We start from the raw sequence: 18,924 nt of genomic DNA, 5'->3' as shown, positions 1-18,924 counted from the left end.
TGTGTGGGAGTGGGTGTGGACAGAGCGAGGCGGCGATGAGAATGAAGATGATCTGCGTGTGTGTGTGTGTGTGTGTGTGTGAATGATGGGGATGATGAGGGTGAGGACACAAGCAAGGAAGGAAGAAGGGGACCGCCTTTCGAGACGTGGAGGCGTGCGGCTCAGCAGCGGCGCGCCGATTCGAGTTGGAACGGCAGAGAGTGCGCCCGTGCGTCGATCGGTGCTGAGTAAAATTAAGAGTGACGCACAAATCCAACCAGCGCGTTCGCCCGATGCGCCGCGCTGCCTAAAATCCGAATCGCCGTGCTCTCACACTCTGCTGCGCCGATCGATCACGCTGGCCACCACCATCTCAGCTCAAATGATCAGACGGTCCGGTTCGGCGATATGAATAGTGTATATGCTGCGATTCCTAGAGTGATACAAATGGTATGCTGACTAATGCTTGCGAGCTGTTGCTCGGTCTACTGAGGGTCCTGGTCGGGGGCACGCAGAGTACCGCGCGAATCGTCGTTCGACACCACCGACGCCGCCTTGGAGTGAGGGCGAGACTGGGCCGAAAAGTGCTCCCACATGTTGACCAGGTTGGCGGCGGGACCGGACTGTGCGTAGTCTGCGCCGTTGGCAGCATCCTGTGCGCCAAAGCCGTACGCGCCCGATCCGACGCCGAGCGTGGATGGCGGCGCCGAGTTGGTGCTGGTGGTGCGGGCGCCGTCGATGCGCTTGGCGGTGCGTTCGCGGAACTTTGCGCTCGAGTCCGGAGGCAGATCCGCCGACCTCCTCGACTCCAGCCCCGCCGAAGCCGACTGGGGAACATGAGCGGAAGCAAAGTGCTGTGCGAGGTTGTCGGTAGACATGGCGCGCGAGCTGGCGATCGAGTGGCCGCCTACGAGCGAGCGCGCGCGCGATCGTGTGCCCGTCACAGTGCGCGACTCGGCCGCGGGTGCGCCAAAGCGGAATCGACTCGGCGAGGGCGCACGCGAGCGCGAGATGGTGTGGAACTCACGTCCCGCCCTGCCATGGTGCATGTGCGGATGCGTAAACATGGCCTCGGCCTCTTGCTGGCTCACCTGATACTGGCTCGAGTGCGCCTCAAGAGCGGTCTCGGTGGATGCGCCGGGGATGGCCTTTCGCAGCAGGGCAGACGAGATCTTGAAGCCCTTGGCGATGGCCCACGAGACGAGGAATCCGACGAGGCGACGCTCGATCGAGTAGATGAGCGACGCAAACGGAATCACGCCCTCGATGGTCTCGCGCAGGCCCCAGGTGTCTTCGTGGCGCACAATGAGGCCGGCATCGTTGAACTCGAGTCGACTCATGACGCGCAGCTGGATGCTGCACAGATGCCGGAGCACCGCACGTGGATGGAAGAGCGACCAGAGCAGCGTACGCAGCGTCGCCCTACCCAGCCCCTCGCTCGTCCAGTGCGGCGTGAGCGCATCGGCAGGGATGGCCGGTCGCGCCGCCAACTGCTGCTGCACCAGCTCGGCGTCAATGTAGTGGTGCGCGCTGCTGCCGTTGGCCAAGCTGCCGAACGGATGCGCCGAGGCACCGGCTGCTTCGGGGTCGTCGCCATTGACGCCCGGCGGAGTATTGGTGGCGTGCGCCGAGAGCGGACGGATGCCGCTGGGAGCGTTGGGAGCATGACCGGGCGTATGCGGTCGCGAGCCGCCCCAGATGCTCGAGATGCTGAACGGCGTCGTGGGGCTGTGCGGATGGCTGGCGACGCGCGAGTAGGCGCTGTTGGCCGCGTAGTCGATGAACGGATGCGGCGTCATGGGGTACGCCGACGCCGAGGCCGAGTACGGATACGACGCGCGCGGGGTGCGGTTGACGTCGCTCGCGCCCGGGTCCGGCGTGGGCTTGGGCGTGGAGGAGCCAAAGAGCGCGGGGAGGAAGGTGACGGTGATGGTGTGGTCGATGATGCCTGCGCGCGTGCCGTCGAACTCAAAGTCGGAGCAGATGACGTCGCGCAGCTCGGACTGGACATCCATGCCGGGCAGGGCAAAGGCCATGATGAACTGGTTTGCGATCTGGTTCCTGCCGTGCGCCGAGAGGAGGGGCGACTCGAAGACGGCGCCCTTTTCGTAGTATCGCTCGACCATGTGCTTGACCTCCTCGGGCTTGCGCTTGCACGAGTAGAAGGTGTTGTGGAGGCCGAGGATGACGTCGGTGAGCGTGCTGGGGCTGGGCGGACCGGCGCTGAAGCCGGCGGTGGTGCCCATGCCGAGGCCGTGCATGGCCGGGTGGTTGGCGAGGCTGAGCTGGCTCGCGCTGCTCGAGCCGGCGTGGTGCGAGGCGGTGCCAAAGGCGGACTGGAGCGATGCGCCGTCGACGTTGGGAGGAGGAGGAGCAGCGCCGGTGTTGAGGCTCATGGGGTGCGGCAAGGCGCTGCCGGAGCTGCTCTGTGCACGACCGTGACCGCGCATGGAGAAGCTGCCGGGCGTCTTTGGTGCGCCGCCTGCCGAGACGGAGCCGGGGAAGTAGGATTCCGAGTGGGGCCCGGGCTGGCGCGGATGGTGCTGCCAGCCTGCAGGATGGGCGGAAGCCGACTTTTCGGCCATGGGCTGCGACGAGCTCTGACGACGATGTGCGGGTGATGCGGCTGCGGAGGCATGGTGGGAGGGGTCGTCCTTGGTGGCGTTGGCGTTGCGGGGGAGGTCGATCTTGAGGTCGGCGGCGTATTCGCCAGCCTGCGCCGATTGGCCGGGGAAGGGGAGCGATGTAGACATGGCGTGGGAGTGGGGGTGGTGGGTGTATGCGTGATCTAGTGGTGGTGGGTTGTTGGCAGCTCAGACGATGTGGGTGATGCGCATGTACGATGAAGAGTGGGCGCGCACCAATTGCACTGCGAGGCGTGTGCAAAGGAGGGCGGCGATGGTGGTGCGGGGAACGTATGAAGGTGGTGGAGCGAAGGGAGCCAAACGTGGACGGCGTGTTTGTCATGGCGTAGGACAGGAGGCGTAGGACGAGGGCGAGCGTCAGATAGTGGCTCTGCTGCCCTGTTTTGCTTTGTTGGGTGGGCGGTGGCCACAAATCGGCGCTAAAGAAGCGAGAGAGAGGCAAATCAAAGACTGCCGTTTGCGGCGCCGCACAAAATCGGGAGCATTAATTTGGCGGTGACGTGCATTTCACGCTCGACCTTTGCTACTGCATGGCCAGCCACTGTCTCTGTATGCCACCGAGTGACGACACGGCCATCCACACCAACCTTGACCTTCACACCGCTGTCTCACGCCATGCATGTCTGGCACCCGCGTGGTCGCCCTTGCACTTTGCACCTTGCAGTGGTGCCGTGGTGGGAGCAAAAGAGCGGGGAAGCACGCTGCAGGATCGACACACGATCGGCATCGGCGTACGGGTTTGCGCCTCGCTTGCGGCACGCCTGCTGGTATCGCACTGTCATGGCCAAAGCGTATCAGCAGTGGCGATTGGATTCGGCGATCGAACCCTGACTGTATGCGGCGGCCTCGTGTTGGTGGTGCGGGGGAGATGGGCGCGTGGCTCCGGCTGCGCTTCCTCGCTTTTCTGCGTATTTACCTGGCCGCTTTTGCCCCAACACCTCGTCACCTTTGCTCGTTGCCAGAAGCCAGCATCTCGATGGGACCATCCGATCAATGCAGGCAGATACGAGCTTGACGAACCGACGATTCATCGTGCTCACACTTGCAAGCTGATGGCGCTGGTGGCGAAGCTGCACATGGCCATCGCCACATCCAGCCAGGGCTCGGCAGTGTTTCGCGTGAAAGGCGGGCGGTAACGCGGCGACAGAACAGCGTGAATTCCGCCCAGCTTTTGCACAAAAAAGTGAGGACTGATGGCGATGTAGATCTGACATTTTATTCCAAAAATTCGCGCAAGTCGGATCGACGCGAGGCTGTCCAGCTGCGCAGCACGTGCATGCTGTTGATCTTGCCCCTCCCCTTTGTGTGCCGCTCGCTGGGCCTCTGCGACGATCGGCCCTTTGTATTGGCCGTCACTTACAGCCCCTCGAAGATGGATGCGATGCGTTCGGCCGATCAGCCGGGCAGTTCGTTAGATACAGCCACATGCACCGGTAAGCACGATTTTCCGCCATGGCCCCAGCATGCGCCGACATCTGACATGTCTCGATCCACAGTCGGAAACTTTAAGCGCTCACCGTCGCGCCAACCGCTCAACCCCACTTCCGCGGCTTGGCGGCTATCTTGGTGACTGGCTTGGCTGCGGGAGGCGCAATCCAACTTCTAGTCGGGCCGGTAAGCTTCTCAACATCTCGCCCGGCAAAAAGACGCTTGCAGCCCCGGCGTTGAGGCTCAAAGGCAGTGCGGTGACTTTTGGCACTCAACAGGCTCGGGAGAGTTTTTGGGTTGCAGAGCCAAGCTTAGCTTGCCGCGCAGCAGGCTATAGGGGCTCGAGAGTTAATCTCTTCGACGCTAGCTCGAGCTTGCTTTGCTTCATCCATCTCATCCATCCTTTTTTGCGAGTGCGGATCACGTCCAACTGCGTTGGCACACTCTTTTCTTCTTCTTCTTCTTCTTCTTTCCGGGGGTCTGTTGATCAGATCCGTTCTTTTCATCCAACGAGGCGCATTGCTATAAAGAAGGCAAGCTTTGAGGAGAACCGGCTTTTTCCTCTTGGTCCACTCGTCGATCGAGGGACTCTTCGTTTTCACCTTTTCGATACGGTGCAGGACACCACACCACATTCCTTTTTGGCACAAGAACAACAACAACAACGATGAAGTTGGTTTCACTCGTGCTGGCCATGGCCAGTCTCGTCGCTTCGGTCACGGCAGCGCAGGATACATTTCCAATGGTTCAGGTGTCGCATGTGGGCAGCACAGCGACGACATCCGGACCGAGCATCGAGGAGCATAGTCGAGGGCTAAAATTCCGTGCGGATCGAGCGGACTTGACAACAGCACAGGCGGCGGGTAGGCGGTCCATTTGGCAGGTACTTGTCGGCAGCGAGGGCAAGAAGCGGAGGGCAGTCCCTTCTCGTGTGCGTCGTCGTCGAGCTGCTACCAAAAAGCGCCAGGCCGGATCGTGCAAAGCACCAACATCGACACAGACCTCTTCGTCAACCACCAGTGCACCGAGTCCTTCAGCTACGGGCGTCGACACCAAGACGGCCACCAACAAGATCATGGCCGGATACTGGCCCGACTGGGTCAACTCCAACTTCCCACCGGCGCAGATCGATTTCACCAAGTTCGACATGCTCAACTATGCCTTTGCGCTGCCCACGGCGCAGTTCGATCTGTCCATCCCCACCGACCCGTCTGGCGGGCTGTTGCGGTCGTTTGTCAAGGCGTGCAAGGCCGGTGACACCAAGGCGCTGCTGTCCATCGGAGGTTGGGGTGGTTCGACGTACTTCTCTCCGGCGGTGCGCACTTCGGCGTCGCGCAAGACGTTTATCACCAACATCCTCAAGGTGTACAACCAGTACGGGCTCGATGGGATTGATTTGGACTGGGAGTATCCCGGTCAGACGGGCGCGGGGAATCAGCTCGATGCGAGCGATACGGCCAATTTCCAGACGTTCCTCACCGAGCTCCGGGCAGCGTTGCCTCAGGGCGCGTTGATCACGGGTGCCGTCAGTCACAACCCGTGGATGGCGAGTAACGGTCAACCGGTGCAGAGTGTGGCGAGGGCGGCGGCGGCGATGGACTACGTCATGATCATGAACTACGATGTTTGGGGCAGCTCGAGCGTGCCCGGTCCGAACGCGCCGCTGGCGAATCTGTGTGGCAACTCGACCCAGCCCGGTGCGAGTGCGGCCGCGGGCGTCAAGCAGTGGAGCGCAGCAGGTATGCCGCGCAACAAGATCCTGCTGGGCATCCCATCGTACGGCTACATCAATACCAGCGGCAAGAAGACGCTCAGGACAAGAGCGGTGGGACTGTCGAGTCTCGATGGAAGCTCCGGGTCGGGTCAGATCAACTTTAACATGCTCGTGCAGCAGGGTGCGCTCAAGAAGGGCGCGGATGGCCTGTACGATGGCGCGGGCGGGTTTACAAAGTACTGGGACGACTGTTCCGATACGCCCTTCCTGTCCGATGGAAGCAGGGTCGTCAGCTACGACGATACCAGCTCCACTTTCGACAAGGGCGCCTTTGCCAGTGCCGCAGCCATTGGCGGCATTAGCATGTGGAGCATCGATGGAGATACCAAGGACTGGGCGCTCGTCAATTCGGCGATTGCAGGTATGAGCTCCACCACCGCCTCTTCATAGGCCGGCACCATCCCCCACCGCGCGGGTAATTTCATTCGTTGTACTGTTTTTGTATGGTGTTTGTGTGGGGAGGCGGTTCATGTGAGGGCGGTTGCAGTGCTACACGCGGGGCGGGTGTGTGAATATGAACGGGCACTGTTGTGAGAATGAAAGGCGGGACGGAAAATGTCGCGCAGTGGCAAGCTGCCGTCTTGGTACGAGTCATTGGCATGGTGGGGCAACGCGATGTCATGCCTCATATGCCGCCAGCGCTGCCTCTGGCCAGGAGGACGGTATAAGTAGATCGAGCTTCGTGTGTGTACTCTGGGCTGGGATGGTCGTCAACCATGGTTACAGTCGCCTTTCTACCTGCTGCGCGCGAGCGGTGTTGTCTGGACATCGACTCGCTCATCCGCACGCTTCCTGCGTCGATTCGCGTCACTCGACACGTGGATGCAGCCACCGACGCGCTGGTGTGGCTTCCCAACATCGCGCAGGGCAACACGGCGCCCGAAGTCGCAGCGCTGCTCGAGGGGAGTAATGTCAAGTGGGTGCAGCTGCCCATGACGGGGGTCGATGACTACACGCCCATCATCCGAGCCACGCGCGGTAAGATCCATTGGTCGTGTGCCAAAGTAAGTCACCTCCCTTTCCGGGTGTGGTGGAAGCAAAATCTGACATTGGGTGCAGGGTTGTTATGCGGTTGTGGTGGCGGAGCATACTCTGGCGCTGGTACTCAGCATGATGCGCGGGCTGCATCTGCAGCCCCCGCCCGATACGACGCGCGTCGATACCCTGCATGGTAAACAGGTGGTCATGGTGGGCAACGGCACTATCGCCACGGCACTCGTCAAGATGCTCCCGCCTCTAGGATGTGTGGTCTCGCCGCACGATTCTGCTTCGACTCCAGAGTGGGAAAAGGCAGACATTGTGGTGCTCGCGTGTCCGCTCACGGCCACGACGATGCATCTGTGCAACAGCGCCATGTTGAGGCAGCTGCGCCCCGGTGCTCTGTTGGTCAATGTGGCGAGGGGAGAGGTGGTGCATACGCCTGCACTCATCAGCGCCATCCGAGCAGGATTAAAGGCTGCCGTGGATGTGCTGGACGAGTCCCAACTCGACGCGGAACAGAAGGAGGAGATGCAGAAGCTTGTGCGCGAGGGAAGACTGCTTGTCACGCCGCACTCGGCTGTACCCATGCGTATCGTCCCGCAGGTGCTTGGCGAGAGGATCAGGCAGAATCTCGTCCGCATCGAACAGGGAACTTGGGACGATTGCATTGGCACCGTCGATCCGGACAAGGGCTACTAGCCCGACCTGTGGCGTAAAAGCGCCAATCCTTCCCGAGAATTGCTCCCATCGTGGAGATACCGCAACTCGGTTCCAGATTTGAAGACATGGCAATGCAATCACTTTCTCGTCCTGTTGGGTTTGAAGCTGCCGCGACCGCATCTGCATTGACTCATGTAACGAGCCGAAACACCGAGGTGCGACGTCAGTGTGCACTCGAAGCTGAAGTGCTCTTTCCTCCGCGCTCCGTTGCGCCCAGCGCCCTGACGTCCTCCTCCTTCCGCGACGTCCGACTTTTGGCTTGACCTACCGCCGTCGTGCGGGTTTTCGATCTCGATGGTCAGTGGCAGTGTTCGGATGCCTGTCGTCAATGCAGTACTTGGCGGTCGTGTGTTGATCAGCATGACCTGCACCCGGTTCGATCGAATTTGACGGAATCGCATCCGCGGGAGGGGTGTCTTCCACCGCCCCCGCAGCCAACTCCTGTTCTGTCAGGTCCAACCCTCGTGCATCGTCGTACAACGCTCGCCGTGCACTTGACCTGCACCCCGCCTCGCCGCTCACTCCTCGAACTGGACATACGATAAGATTGCAATGCATTGACGATCTCTACTCCTTCTGCTCCTTCTGCTTCTGCTTGGCAGCGTCCCTGGCGGCATTGGGCCTGCTGACAGCCAAACCGCGCGTCTTGACCCTATCCGCTCTGAACTTGTTGAACCTCGCGCCGTGTCTTCCTCTCGCATCGTCATTGCCTAACAACCGCGCCGCGTCGTCATCGTGCGCGGCAAGCGCGCAGTGCGCAAGCACCCAGCGGTACGCGACGGGAATCGCAAGCCCCAAAGCTTCCATGTCGAGCAACAAGCGCACGAGCATGGGATGCGGATTCAGCGCGCTCCACCGTCCGTGTGCGTTCCACTGCACGCGCGCTACCACCGACTCCAGCATCTCGCTGGTCGTCCACGTCGATACGTCCGACAGTCCCAAAGGTGCTGCGTCGCAGGCCGAATCTACTGCGCTACTGAGCGCCGCTTGATCATCGCCCTTGCTGCTGTAGTGTCCGCCTTCGAGATTGGCGGTGTCGGGATGCGCCGCCTTGTGCTGGTTGTGCTGGGCCTGCTCGAATCCACGTCGCAGCTGTGCCAAGACAGTCGACTGCGAGACATTGCTCTTGCTGCGTTGGGCCATGCCGGGGCGACGGCCAAAGACGCCCAGAAGCGCGTCGTAAAACCGACTGTCCGGACACGGCTCCGAACGCTGCATATCGCCACTGGTGCAAGCGGTTGGCGCCTTGCTTCCGGAATCCAGCCAGGCCTGCAGACGCTGGCGACGCCAGATCGACAGTGGGCGCGACACCTGCCAGTGATGCACGAGGAAGGCATACTCGCGTTTGGCGAGCACCCTTGCTGCTCTCCATCGGACACCTTCGCTTTGCTCCGCGGTTGTGTCAAGCCGCTGCGGCGCAGCTTGCAGCTTGCTCGATGGCGACCGACCGCGCACCGAAGCAAGAATGTTCCAGCCTCGTGCATACTCCTTCTTCGCCGCCATACGCAGCTTCCTGCGCGTCGCTGCTCCGCGCGGTCCCGAGAATGCGTGAAGCCGATCCAGTCGCGAGGGCTGCCCCGCCTTCGGGGCGCGTGCGGCCTCGCTGGCCAGAGTTTGCATGAGGATCGTGGCCGCTTCAACGGGCACCTTCCACGGCTTGCTGGCAACGTCGACAGATGACGACTGCAGGGCACTTTGCAGACTCGTGCGCTTGATCAAGCGCCACACGCGCAGCAGCAGCCCCGTCTTGCCCGCCTTTGATGCCAGGTTGAGCGCAGCAGTCAGCACATGCGGATGCAGGATGGCGTGGCGAGAGGCCCGGTTAGCCTTGGGCCGTAGATCGCTGCCCGAGCTGGGCTGCGATTGCGACGACGCTCCAGCCGGTGCATCCTCGTCTGTGAATTTGTGCCAGTGGCGCTTCTTGTTGAGCACGGGATAGATGCGCATGATGGCCTCCTTGACGCCAATGTGGCCCGGCTCGTGGCGGAAGCGCTTCAAGAACAATCCAGATGATGTGACGTACTGCAGTAGCGCTGCCAGACGATAGGTGTCGGCCTGGGCGATCGCCGAGTCGATCTGCTGGATGATGGGTCGAAGAGGTCGGCTGTCGGAAGCAGCTGGCGATGTGGCCGCAGAAAGATCTTGTGCAGCGACTACGCCCTCGGCCGGACCGGAAGCCTCCGGTACTTGGCGATCGGCGACGGCGTCCGGCTCTGCAGCTGCTTGCGAGTTCTCGGCGTGGCTGATGGTAAGCACTGCGCGAGCAAGCGACTGGTGGCGCTGCGTGGTGGCCTGGCGGAGGATGGTGTTGAGCGTGACGGCGTCCGGCTGCAACGGGGGCTGGCGCTGCTGAGTCATGTGCTGGAAGACCTCTTTGCAGATGGGCGGCGACTTGAGAACAGACAGGGCGTAGTGGATGAGCTGATTGTAGACAGCGATGCTGATGGGCGGGCGGACGACAGGATCACCGCCGAGCAGGATGTGTGCGCCTGCCTGCGGCTGTCCGTTCGGCAGAGCCTTCATATACTCGCGCAGGTGGTATCGGATGAATCGCGCCGCACCGTTGAGTTTGTGTCTGTGATCAGCGGCGGTAGAGCCATGCGTCGAAGCATCGGGCATGTCGGGCTGATTGAGCATCATTGTGGTCTCGAAGCGGCAGCAGGCGGAGAGGATCCAGGCGATCTCGGACGCACTGGGCGTGGGAGGCAGAGGAAGCTTGGCTTGGCGCACAAGGCGGAGCAAGTCGACCAGACACTCTGCGTGCTCCAGCTGCTTTGCGCCGAGTGCGTGCTGCTCGCGGGGCGAAAGCTGCGCCCACAGGTCGGGCTGAACGCGGTTGAGCAGATCCTCGGTGCGCCGCATGGCTGAGGTGATCTCGCGCAAAAGCTGGGAGCTTGGTTTGCCGGTCTCGACGATGAGCGCAGCCTGGTGACGCATTGAGGAGCGCGAACGCCTGGCATCTGTGTTGGCCTTCCACCATGCGCGGACCTCTGCTGCGTAGGTATGAGCTGCAAGTGTAGTGTGACCGGCCGCGAGCATGGCGCGGATCACGGCGGACTGTGACAAGGTGGACCTAGGCACGTGGGCGATGTGCATGGCAGCGACGAGAGACACGGCGGCGTCGAGGTGGTGCTGGGACTGGAAGCCGCGAACGGGACGAGGGCTGGACGCCGACGGCGCCATGGTAAGCTGAGAGATGGCTTGCTGAGTGACAAAGACGAGGCGGGGCAAGTCGGATGATGTGGTTGCGGCCGCAACAGGATGGGTTGAGTGCTGGCGGGAATCCGAGTTGGCAGTAGTGAGGGTATGCAGTGGCGAGTGCATGTCTGCGATGGAGCGAGGGCTCCAGCCAAGCTTGACCAAAAGATGACGCAGGACCTGGCTGGCGGCGATGGGTTGTGCGGAAGCGATGAGGTAGACGGCGCAATCAGCGACTGTTTCGCAGGCGATGGTGCGCGCCAACTTTGCATCGAGCTTGGGCCGGATCCTGTGGGCTCGTAGGACGAGACGACGACACTGCTTGACGAGCGCAGTGTGGTCGAGGGTAGCTCGTGTTTGAAGAGAGCTTCTGAGATCTATGCTGTCCTGTCGGAGCGAAGCTAGAGAGGCGGCCGCCTGAACGGCACGAGCAGGGGCTGACGAAGCGGTTTCGAGTGGTGCGGGTAGTTTCTCGGCGTCGAGACTGGTGGAAAGTGGGGGCGCTTCGTCTTCGAGGTGGCTGTCTGCATCCTGGCGCAAGAGCGCATTGGAGCGCGGATGGCTGAAGAAGAAATTTGGCGCGTCGTGCTCGTGGCGGAGGAAGGTAAAGTCTGGATCGGCCTGGCTGGAGAGATGCTGCTGGCGATCGGAGTCGTCGTGCGAGGCGGCAAGCTGACGAGCGGCAGCTGTTGCGGCAGCAGCAGACACGGCTTTGGTAGGAGCCAGAGACGACTTGGCTCGGACGAGTTGGCGGTGTCTGGACTGCAGGGCATGTTGCGTATCGTGAGTGAGTTTGAGACAGGAGGGTGGGTAGAGAAAGTCGAGATGGGGATGGAACGAGGGTTGGAAAGGCGCGGGTTGAGAGAGGGCGTGTGATCTATGAGTGTGGATTCGAGATGCGGCCGACGAGGATGAGGGCGCGGAGGATGATGCTGCTAGTTGATGTGTGATGTAAGATGGTCGTGCAGTCGCTGTTGGTATTGGTGGCGCTGACGTTTGTGGTAGTGGTGGTGGCGGTATTGGTGGCTGGGCTGCGGCGAGCGTGCGAGGCGGCGAGGGCCTGGACGGACCTGCTGCCTCGTTGGGAGGTAGCTGGACGCGAGGCGTGGGATTGGGCCGCCATACGCTGTAGCTCCACGCATCGCCTGCGCCGAGTATCAAGCGCTTGTGACGCATGAGCAGCGTATCATCTGCCGAGGACAAGAGGCCGAATGACGCCTCTATGTCGCGGGTGCGATGATGCTGGGATTATGAGCGGGAAAGAGAGGCTATGTGAACGGCTGCATGGGATGTGGATGTGCACTGGCGGCCTGAGCTGTGGTCAGGACGGCGATGGTGAACGGTGGTTGGACGGTGCGGTCGGATACGGGACGCCGATCGAGGCGAAGCAGTCTTGTGACAGTGACCAGAGGGCGCGAAGTGAAGAGAGGTGCAGCGGCGTCCAGCGGCGTCCAGCGGAAAGAACGGTGCTTGGTGGGCCAGCAGCTAGGGCTCTAGGTCGATGCTGATGCTGATGCTGGTGTTGGTGGTGATGACGTTGGTTGAAGGTTGAGTGCAGGGTGTGCTGCTGCAACGTCTAGCTAGTACAGAGGATTGAGAGTGTGATTTCGGAAGTGATTGGTTGGTCGAGCTCCGAGCTCCGGCTTTGCTTGATTGATTGATTGATTGCTTGCTTGACTGACTGACGATGAACCGCAGCCCAGCACGAAAAAAAGTCGAGCTTGCGTTCTTCTTGGTCGACCCTGACCAGCCGAGCACGTCCACTCTCTCTCTCTCTCGCGCGCCATCTCCAGCCTCGAAATTCCGCACCTGACCTTTGACCGACTTCCGCCTTCTTCGCGCTGTTCCACAATATCCAAAACCTTGAGTCGGACGCAATTGTTGGCCGTCTAGATATCTACGGGGGTTTAGCTCAGTTGGTAGAGCGTTCGCTTAGCATTGTCTAAATTGCGAAAGGTCGCGTGTTCGACTCATGCAGTCTCCAGTCCTCTTTTTCAGCATTTTTTGGTGCCGCTTTTTTTGCCTTTTGAGCCGGTGCCTGAATTGTTTTTGCCACAGTTGAGCGTGGTCGATCTTCCTTCTTCCTTTCCCTGTCATGAACGTCTAATTCGCCGGCGAGATCGGTGCTAGTGTCGAATACGAGTCTGGTCAACAACAGCGACCGAGAAGCAAGCACGTCGGCTGGAATTAGATTCTACAGCGAGGGCCAAGTGGGGGCGAGGAGGAGATGCCGATGTTCCTCCCGATGCTGGCCTATGCTACCGGCAAAAGGTTCGGCGGTTGGAAGTTTTCTGCATCCCATTTTTTTTCGGGAGAGGCAATTTCTTCTTCTCCACTCATGCACCTCGACCTTAGAAGACGCGAAAAAATTTCCTGACGAGCAGCAGCAGCAGCAACAGCAGCGGCGGCGGCACCACAAATTTTGCTTCTGGGCGCCCTCCGTCAATTTTTCATCCTTTGCGCCGCGGCGTCGAGGCCAAGGAGCAGTCTCGGAAGAGGCAAAAGAGCGCAGGGTCTGCTTGTCCAACTGAGCACATCCGGCCGCGCCCTAAACCTCCCTCCCTCCCTCCTTCCACCAACCAAGTCACCTTCGTGCAAGCCCCTCTCCTGCTCGAAGTCTTTTTCCCCCTCTTCCTCCCTCATACACACACCCGCATACCCCCACCCCACCATAATCAAAATGGGCAAGAAGGACAAGTCCACCAAGGTCGCCGCCGCCGCACCCGTCGTCGACGCCAAGAAGGAAAAGAAGGACAAGAAGGCCGCCAAGGTCGTCGAGGAGCCCAAGACCAACGGCGTCGACAAGAAGGAGAAGAAGGACAAGAAGTCCAAGAAGCAGCCCACCCCTGAGCCCGAGTCCGACTCGGACGACGACTCTTCCTCCTCCGAGTCGTCTTCGTCCGAATCCGAGTCGGACTCCGACTCTTCGTCCTCGTCTTCGTCCTCCTCCTCGTCCGACTCGGACTCGAGCGACGACGAGGAAGTTGCCGACGCCAAGAAGCCCGCTGCCGAGGAGCCCAAGACCAACGGCAAGGCTGCCGTCGAGGCCTCCTCCTCCGACTCGTCCGACTCGGACTCGGACTCTGACTCTTCGGACTCTTCGTCCTCCGACTCGTCCGACTCGGACTCGGACGACACCCCCGCCGCCGACTCCAAGAAGCGCAAGGCCGACGACGAGGCTCCCGTGACCAAGAAGGCCAAGACCGAGGAGACCGCCGCCGCCGCCCCCGCCGAGCTCCAGGAGGGCGAGACCAACCAGATCTGGGTGGGTCAGCTCAGCTGGAACGTCGACAACGACTGGCTCAAGTCCGAGATGGAGGCCTTCGGTGAGGTCACCAGCGCACGCGTCCAGCTCGACCGCACCACCGGCAAGAGCCGTGGCTTCGGCTACGTCGACTTTGCCACCGCCGCCGCCGCCAAGAAGGCCTTCGAGGAGGGTCAGGGCAAGGAGGTGGACGGCCGTGCCATCCGCATCGACCTCTCCACCCCCAAGGGCGACGTCACCGACAACCGCGCCAAGAAGTTCAACGACCAGCGCTCCGCCCCCTCCTCCACCCTCTTCATCGGCAACCTCTCGTTCGACATCTCGGAGGACGATGTTTGGAACGCCTTCTCCGAGCACGGCGAGGTCTCGGGCGTGCGTCTGCCCAAGGACCCGGACTCGGGCCGTCCCAAGGGCTTCGGTTACGTCGAGTTTGCCGCGCAGGAGAGCGCACAGGCTGCCATCGACGCCATGACCGGCCAGGAGCTCGCCGGCCGTCCTCTGCGTCTCGACTTCTCCACACCGCGTGACCGCGACGGCGGTGCGCCGCGTGGTGGCGGACGTGGTGGCGGATTCGGCGGCGGACGTGGCGGCGGACGCGGTGGTGGATTCGGTGGCCGCGGTGGCGGATTCGGCGGTGGACGCGGTGGCGGACGTGGTGGCCGTGGCGGTGGAGACGGCTCCTTCCGCGGCATGCCCCGTGGTGGCGGATGGGGTGCCCGCGGCGGCAGCGCACGCACTGGTGGCGCCGCCGACTTCTCGGGCAAGAAGATGACCTTTGACGACTAAACGTCTGCTCCTCCTCTCCCCCACGCATCCAATCCGGTCGTTATTGGCGTCGAGGCCCCCACCCACACTCCCTAATTCTTCCCTGCCACTGTGGCGGTAGACTCACTGCCGCCTCAACGCATCAAAAGCGCCCATCCTTGTTTGTCTGTCCCTGAATGGATGGCGAAAGGATGCGGATCCTCTGTCGCACCGTCCGGATGTCTTTCTTTGCTTGTTTCCCAGTGTCCCCGTGTTTCTCCATTTTTGCAGCATCTGTACATCTCGAGGGCCATCTCTATTGTAAATTCTCTCTCCCAGTCCATCGCTCTTTGCTTGCTTGTTGCTTTTCTGTCCAGCTTGTCCTTGGCGCACATGGGCCGCAGAGCTGCGATTCGTATGTCATAAAGTGCAAAAGTGCCTCGATCTTGTTTGTGCAGCAGTGATGGCATTGTGCGAAGAGAAGGCGTAGCGTGATGGTGGGCGAAAAAATTGGCAGGCTGTGAAGTCGGACACGGTGACAGGGTGAAATTTGGAAAAATTGGGGATGACGTGCGACCGGAGAGGCCGGCTTGTATTGCCGAGTGGAGATTGGCGACGTCCGAGTGCAGCAGGCTGTCGTGTGTGTGGTGTCAGCACAATGCAGCTCGAGAGGCGATCGAGACAAGTCGCCGCACAGTCCGCAGCTTGTCGCTCGACCACCAACTTTGTCTGCATTCTTCCACTGCTAACGCTGGGAGGTTCCTGCATGTCTAGGCTCGTTGCACGTGCTCTACCTGCCGTCCGCATCCAAGGCCCCAAGCATCTCGTCGCGTCTGCCACCACCCGCTCGCTCTTCAGCCTACCAATCACCACCCGACCGCATCGAGGTTTGCGTCGAGCCGTCAAGATGGCGACGCAGGCGGGCAGCTTCCCGTCGTTCACCACGGTCAACTTCTATGCCGGCAGCAAGTTGAACCGGCTCTCGTGGTTGAGGACCTCGACCGAGTTTCTCAACTCGACCATTGCGTCGCCGCACACGCGCTTCGTGCTGATGAAGCACAACAATCCGCTGTGCCACGGCTCGGGCGACAACGAGGGCATGCTCGCCACATTCTCCTGGGACGAGGTGAAGAAGCATGTGCTGCAAAACGTCAAGGCCTCGGGAGGAGTTAACGGCGAAGAGGATGCGTTGGTGTTTGGACCTCAGGCGTACGGGCTCACCAACGGCGCGGGCGAGAAGGAGTTTGCGCGCGCCACCGACGGCGTAGGACCGAGCAGGCTGGCTCTGGTGTTTCTGGGCATCGACGAGTCGGAGCTCACGCAGACGTCGCTGCCGGGCCAGATGGCCAAGGACGGCGACAAGCCGGAGGGCGCGCCTGCGGGCGTGCCGTACTTTGCGCTCTCGTTGACGTACCGCCCGGCGTTTGTCGAGGGCGAGGCGCCGATGCAGGCGCTGCTGGACGAGATCGAGGCGCAGGGTGACAAGTACGACTTCTTGGACCTGCGTGCCTCGTCGCGCGCCTCGGCATGGCCGCGCGAGCACGCCGCCATCGTGGCGCAGGCCAAGAGTCTGCTCGACTGGAACGAGCGCCACCAGTACTGCCCCGGATGCTCGCGCCAGCAGTACTCGCTCTGGGCGGGATACAAGCGCGGATGCAGCTCCTCGCTCGGCCTCGCCGCACCCGGCTCGCACTTCGCAGCGGCTTTTCTTGCGGGAAAGACGTCGTTCGAGGAGGATGGCAAGGGCGTTTGTCCGTCGACGCAGGTGCTGAGCAACTTCCACTATCCGCGCACGGACCCGGTGATCATCATGGCGATCATCTCGCCCGATGGCGAAAAGGTGCTGCTGGGCAGGCAGAAGAAGTGGCCGGCGGGATTCTACTCGTGCCTGGCGGGCTTCTGCGAGCCGGGCGAGTCGTTTGAGGAGGCGGTGCGGCGCGAGGTGCTCGAGGAATCGGGCATCCAGGTGGACCAGGTGATCTACCATTCGTCGCAGCCCTGGCCGTACCCGACCAACCTCATGGCTGGCTTCTATGGCATCGCCAAGACCGACGACGCCGAGTCCATCCGTCTGGACCTGGACAACGAGCTGGAGGATGCGCGCTTCTACACGCGCCAGGAGATTCTGGATGTGATTGAACGCAAGAAGAATGCGCACTTTACGCGTGCCGAGCTCGAAAAGATCGACAAGGAACATCATTCTTCTGATGGGGAGGACAAGGCCAAGGACAAGGTGCAGATTCGTCTGCCCCCCGACACGGCCATTGCAAGAGTGCTCGTCGAGGCTTGGGCCAAAGGTCATGCGGTGCTGCCTACTCACATGGACAACTTCCAAAAGACGCGCATGTAACTTGCTCCCCGTTGCCATACAAGCCGAGATTCTCGAATCAGTGAGCACGATTACGAGCGAGATGGGGGACAAGCATGACGTGGAAGAATGCGAAAGAACGAAAGAGGATTGAGCAGGTGCGAGCTAGACGACGCCCCAAAAGTCCTCGAGGGCGCAGCAGAACTTGCCGCACGCCACCGAGGCGCTGAGCGAGTACTCGGAGATGGAGATTTTTTCGTCCACAACGCCGTCTGCGAACGTGTCCTTGCCATGCGCCATGGCACCTACAAACACGGCGATGCTGTGGTTGTCGGGGATGGTGGGGAGGTAGTTGCTCAGACGCTGTACGGGCGAGTCGAACGAGAGCGTGATCTTGTGCGTGTTGGCGGGGAAGTGGTCGGTGACGGGGTTCTTGATGACGCGCAGCAGCTTTTCGGAGCCGCCCATGGAGCGGATGCTGAGCTTGTGCAGAAGCTGCACCATGAGGCCCGAGAAGCGCTTAAAGGTGCGTGGGATGCGCACGTGCGGGTTCACCTCGATGAGCACACCCTTGGCCGTGTGGATGTACACCTGCAGCAGACCGGCCTTGTTGAGCGGCGAGTCGAGCAGCGTGAGCAGACACTGGTGGGTGATGTCCGGTCGGGCCTCGGCAATGTCGCGGCCCATCTTGGCGAGCACACGCTGGTGGTCGTCGCAGTTGAGCAGCGCATACTTGTCGCCACCGTCCTTGTTGTTGCGTCCGCCACCACCGGGTGCGCGGCTGGCGGAGCCGGTGGAGACCTTGTAGGTTTCCAGACACGCCTGCTCGAGCACCACGATGAGACGCGGCGTGTTTTCCTTGTCGGCCGCCGTCTTGGGCACTTTGGGCACCTGGGGTACGAGCGACGAGTCGACGCGCGAGCGCTTGGCGCTGTTGGCCTTGGCGGCGGCGGCGGCGGATGTGGACGAGGAGGCGGCGGCGGCGTTGGAGGTGGAGGCGGATGACGATCCAGGCATGGTTGTGACGGGCTTGGGTGGCAGCGCGTGACGCATGGCCGGGAGCGACTTGCTAGACGACGAGCCGGAATGCGACGAGCCCACCGACGCCGTCTCGGGGTTGAGGCGCGATTGGATCGATTCGACAACAGCAGCCTCGCGCTGGCCCGGCTCTCCCGAGGCGGTGGTGGATCGCGACGCGGGCGAGGTGGCTCGAGGCGATTGCGGAAGCGGTGCGATCGGGCGGTATGTGGTGGCAGGAGCAGAGCGTGTGGTCATTCGGTCGTCCTCCGAATCCGACGCGGCAGATGAGGCCGACGACATTCTGGCAGAGAGTCACGCGAGCCTAACTCTAACCTGGCGGGTGGGTTCGTGATTATATGAAGTCGAGTTGCTCCTGCGGTCCGCTCAGTTGTTGCTGCTGTGTGTATGAGAGCGGTCGAGAGGCGGCAGATGGCGGAGCGAACGGTGGAGTAAGATACTGATTGGCTCGGATCATGCTACTCATGGCCGAGGCCTGCCTTTGACTGTGGACCGCTGCTCAACTACATTTCACATCCTCGACCAACGAGCAGCAGCAGCAGCAGCAGCCGCCCAAAGAGCGCGACCCTGAAAGGCCCAAATTTTCTCTCTCTTTTTTTTTCGAGTCGCATGAGCTGGGCCCACAGTCAACCTTCCTTCCGAAAAACAAAATCAAAGCGCCCGCTCGGCTGACCAGGGTTGCAGATAAAAAAAAGGCAGCTCAAAATTGCGGCTGAGCTCGAACATCCGGTGGCACTGTTTCGGCCGAAATGCGCTTGTGAGTGCAATGTTAGGTTGATCATGCGAGACGCGAAACCGGAAACCAACACTCGGCCGCAGCGCCTCTCGAGTCGCGTCACGAAAA

The 18,924-nt window shown here is 61.4% G+C and overlaps 7 protein-coding genes and 1 non-coding gene across 8 annotated transcripts; 5 read left to right on the top strand and 3 right to left on the bottom strand.

Annotated features, from left to right (window-relative positions):
- Window positions 1–464: 464 nt before the first annotated feature.
- On the bottom strand, window positions 465–2,732 carry PAN0_019c5825 (uncharacterized protein; the record flags this gene model as incomplete). Its single annotated transcript, XM_014798759.1, has 1 exon — window positions 465–2,732. The coding sequence occupies one exon, from the start codon at window positions 2,730–2,732 to the stop codon at window positions 465–467; it is 2,268 nt and encodes a 755-aa protein (XP_014654245.1).
- Window positions 2,733–4,719: 1,987 nt separating this feature from the next.
- PAN0_019d5824 (glycoside hydrolase) lies at window positions 4,720–6,216 on the top strand (the record flags this gene model as incomplete). Its single annotated transcript, XM_014798758.1, has 1 exon — window positions 4,720–6,216. One exon carries the CDS (start codon window positions 4,720–4,722, stop codon window positions 6,214–6,216), a length of 1,497 nt encoding a protein of 498 aa, XP_014654244.1.
- Window positions 6,217–6,542: 326 nt separating this feature from the next.
- PAN0_019d5823 (2-hydroxyacid dehydrogenase) lies at window positions 6,543–7,506 on the top strand (the record flags this gene model as incomplete). The annotated part of the gene is made up of 2 exons (XM_014798757.1): window positions 6,543–6,830; window positions 6,961–7,506. The coding sequence occupies 2 exons, from the start codon at window positions 6,543–6,545 to the stop codon at window positions 7,504–7,506; spliced, it is 834 nt and encodes a 277-aa protein (XP_014654243.1).
- Window positions 7,507–8,094: 588 nt separating this feature from the next.
- PAN0_019c5822 (uncharacterized protein) lies at window positions 8,095–11,901 on the bottom strand (the record flags this gene model as incomplete). Its single annotated transcript, XM_014798756.1, has 1 exon — window positions 8,095–11,901. The coding sequence occupies one exon, from the start codon at window positions 11,899–11,901 to the stop codon at window positions 8,095–8,097; it is 3,807 nt and encodes a 1,268-aa protein (XP_014654242.1).
- Window positions 11,902–12,626: 725 nt separating this feature from the next.
- On the top strand, window positions 12,627–12,709 carry PAN0_t019d0005. The gene is given in 2 exon segments: window positions 12,627–12,663; window positions 12,674–12,709. It is a non-coding gene; the product is annotated as a tRNA-Ala (tRNA).
- Window positions 12,710–13,405: 696 nt separating this feature from the next.
- PAN0_019d5821 (uncharacterized protein) lies at window positions 13,406–14,776 on the top strand (the record flags this gene model as incomplete). The annotated part of the gene is made up of 1 exon (XM_014798755.1): window positions 13,406–14,776. The coding sequence occupies one exon, from the start codon at window positions 13,406–13,408 to the stop codon at window positions 14,774–14,776; it is 1,371 nt and encodes a 456-aa protein (XP_014654241.1).
- Window positions 14,777–15,500: 724 nt separating this feature from the next.
- Window positions 15,501–17,084, top strand: PAN0_019d5820 (NAD+ diphosphatase; the record flags this gene model as incomplete). The annotated part of the gene is made up of 1 exon (XM_014798754.1): window positions 15,501–17,084. The coding sequence occupies one exon, from the start codon at window positions 15,501–15,503 to the stop codon at window positions 17,082–17,084; it is 1,584 nt and encodes a 527-aa protein (XP_014654240.1).
- Window positions 17,085–17,207: 123 nt separating this feature from the next.
- On the bottom strand, window positions 17,208–18,362 carry PAN0_019c5819 (nep1-domain-containing protein; the record flags this gene model as incomplete). The annotated part of the gene is made up of 1 exon (XM_014798753.1): window positions 17,208–18,362. One exon carries the CDS (start codon window positions 18,360–18,362, stop codon window positions 17,208–17,210), a length of 1,155 nt encoding a protein of 384 aa, XP_014654239.1.
- Window positions 18,363–18,924: the final 562 nt, after the last annotated feature.

The sequence above is a fragment of the Moesziomyces antarcticus genome, assembly GCF_000747765.1.
Source record: "Moesziomyces antarcticus DNA, scaffold: scaffold_v10019, strain JCM 10317, whole genome shotgun sequence".
In the NCBI taxonomy this organism is placed as follows: Eukaryota; Fungi; Basidiomycota; class Ustilaginomycetes; order Ustilaginales; family Ustilaginaceae; genus Moesziomyces; species Moesziomyces antarcticus.
The sequence above is the reverse complement of the archived record's forward strand: the minus strand, read 5'-3'. Positions and strand labels throughout refer to the sequence as shown.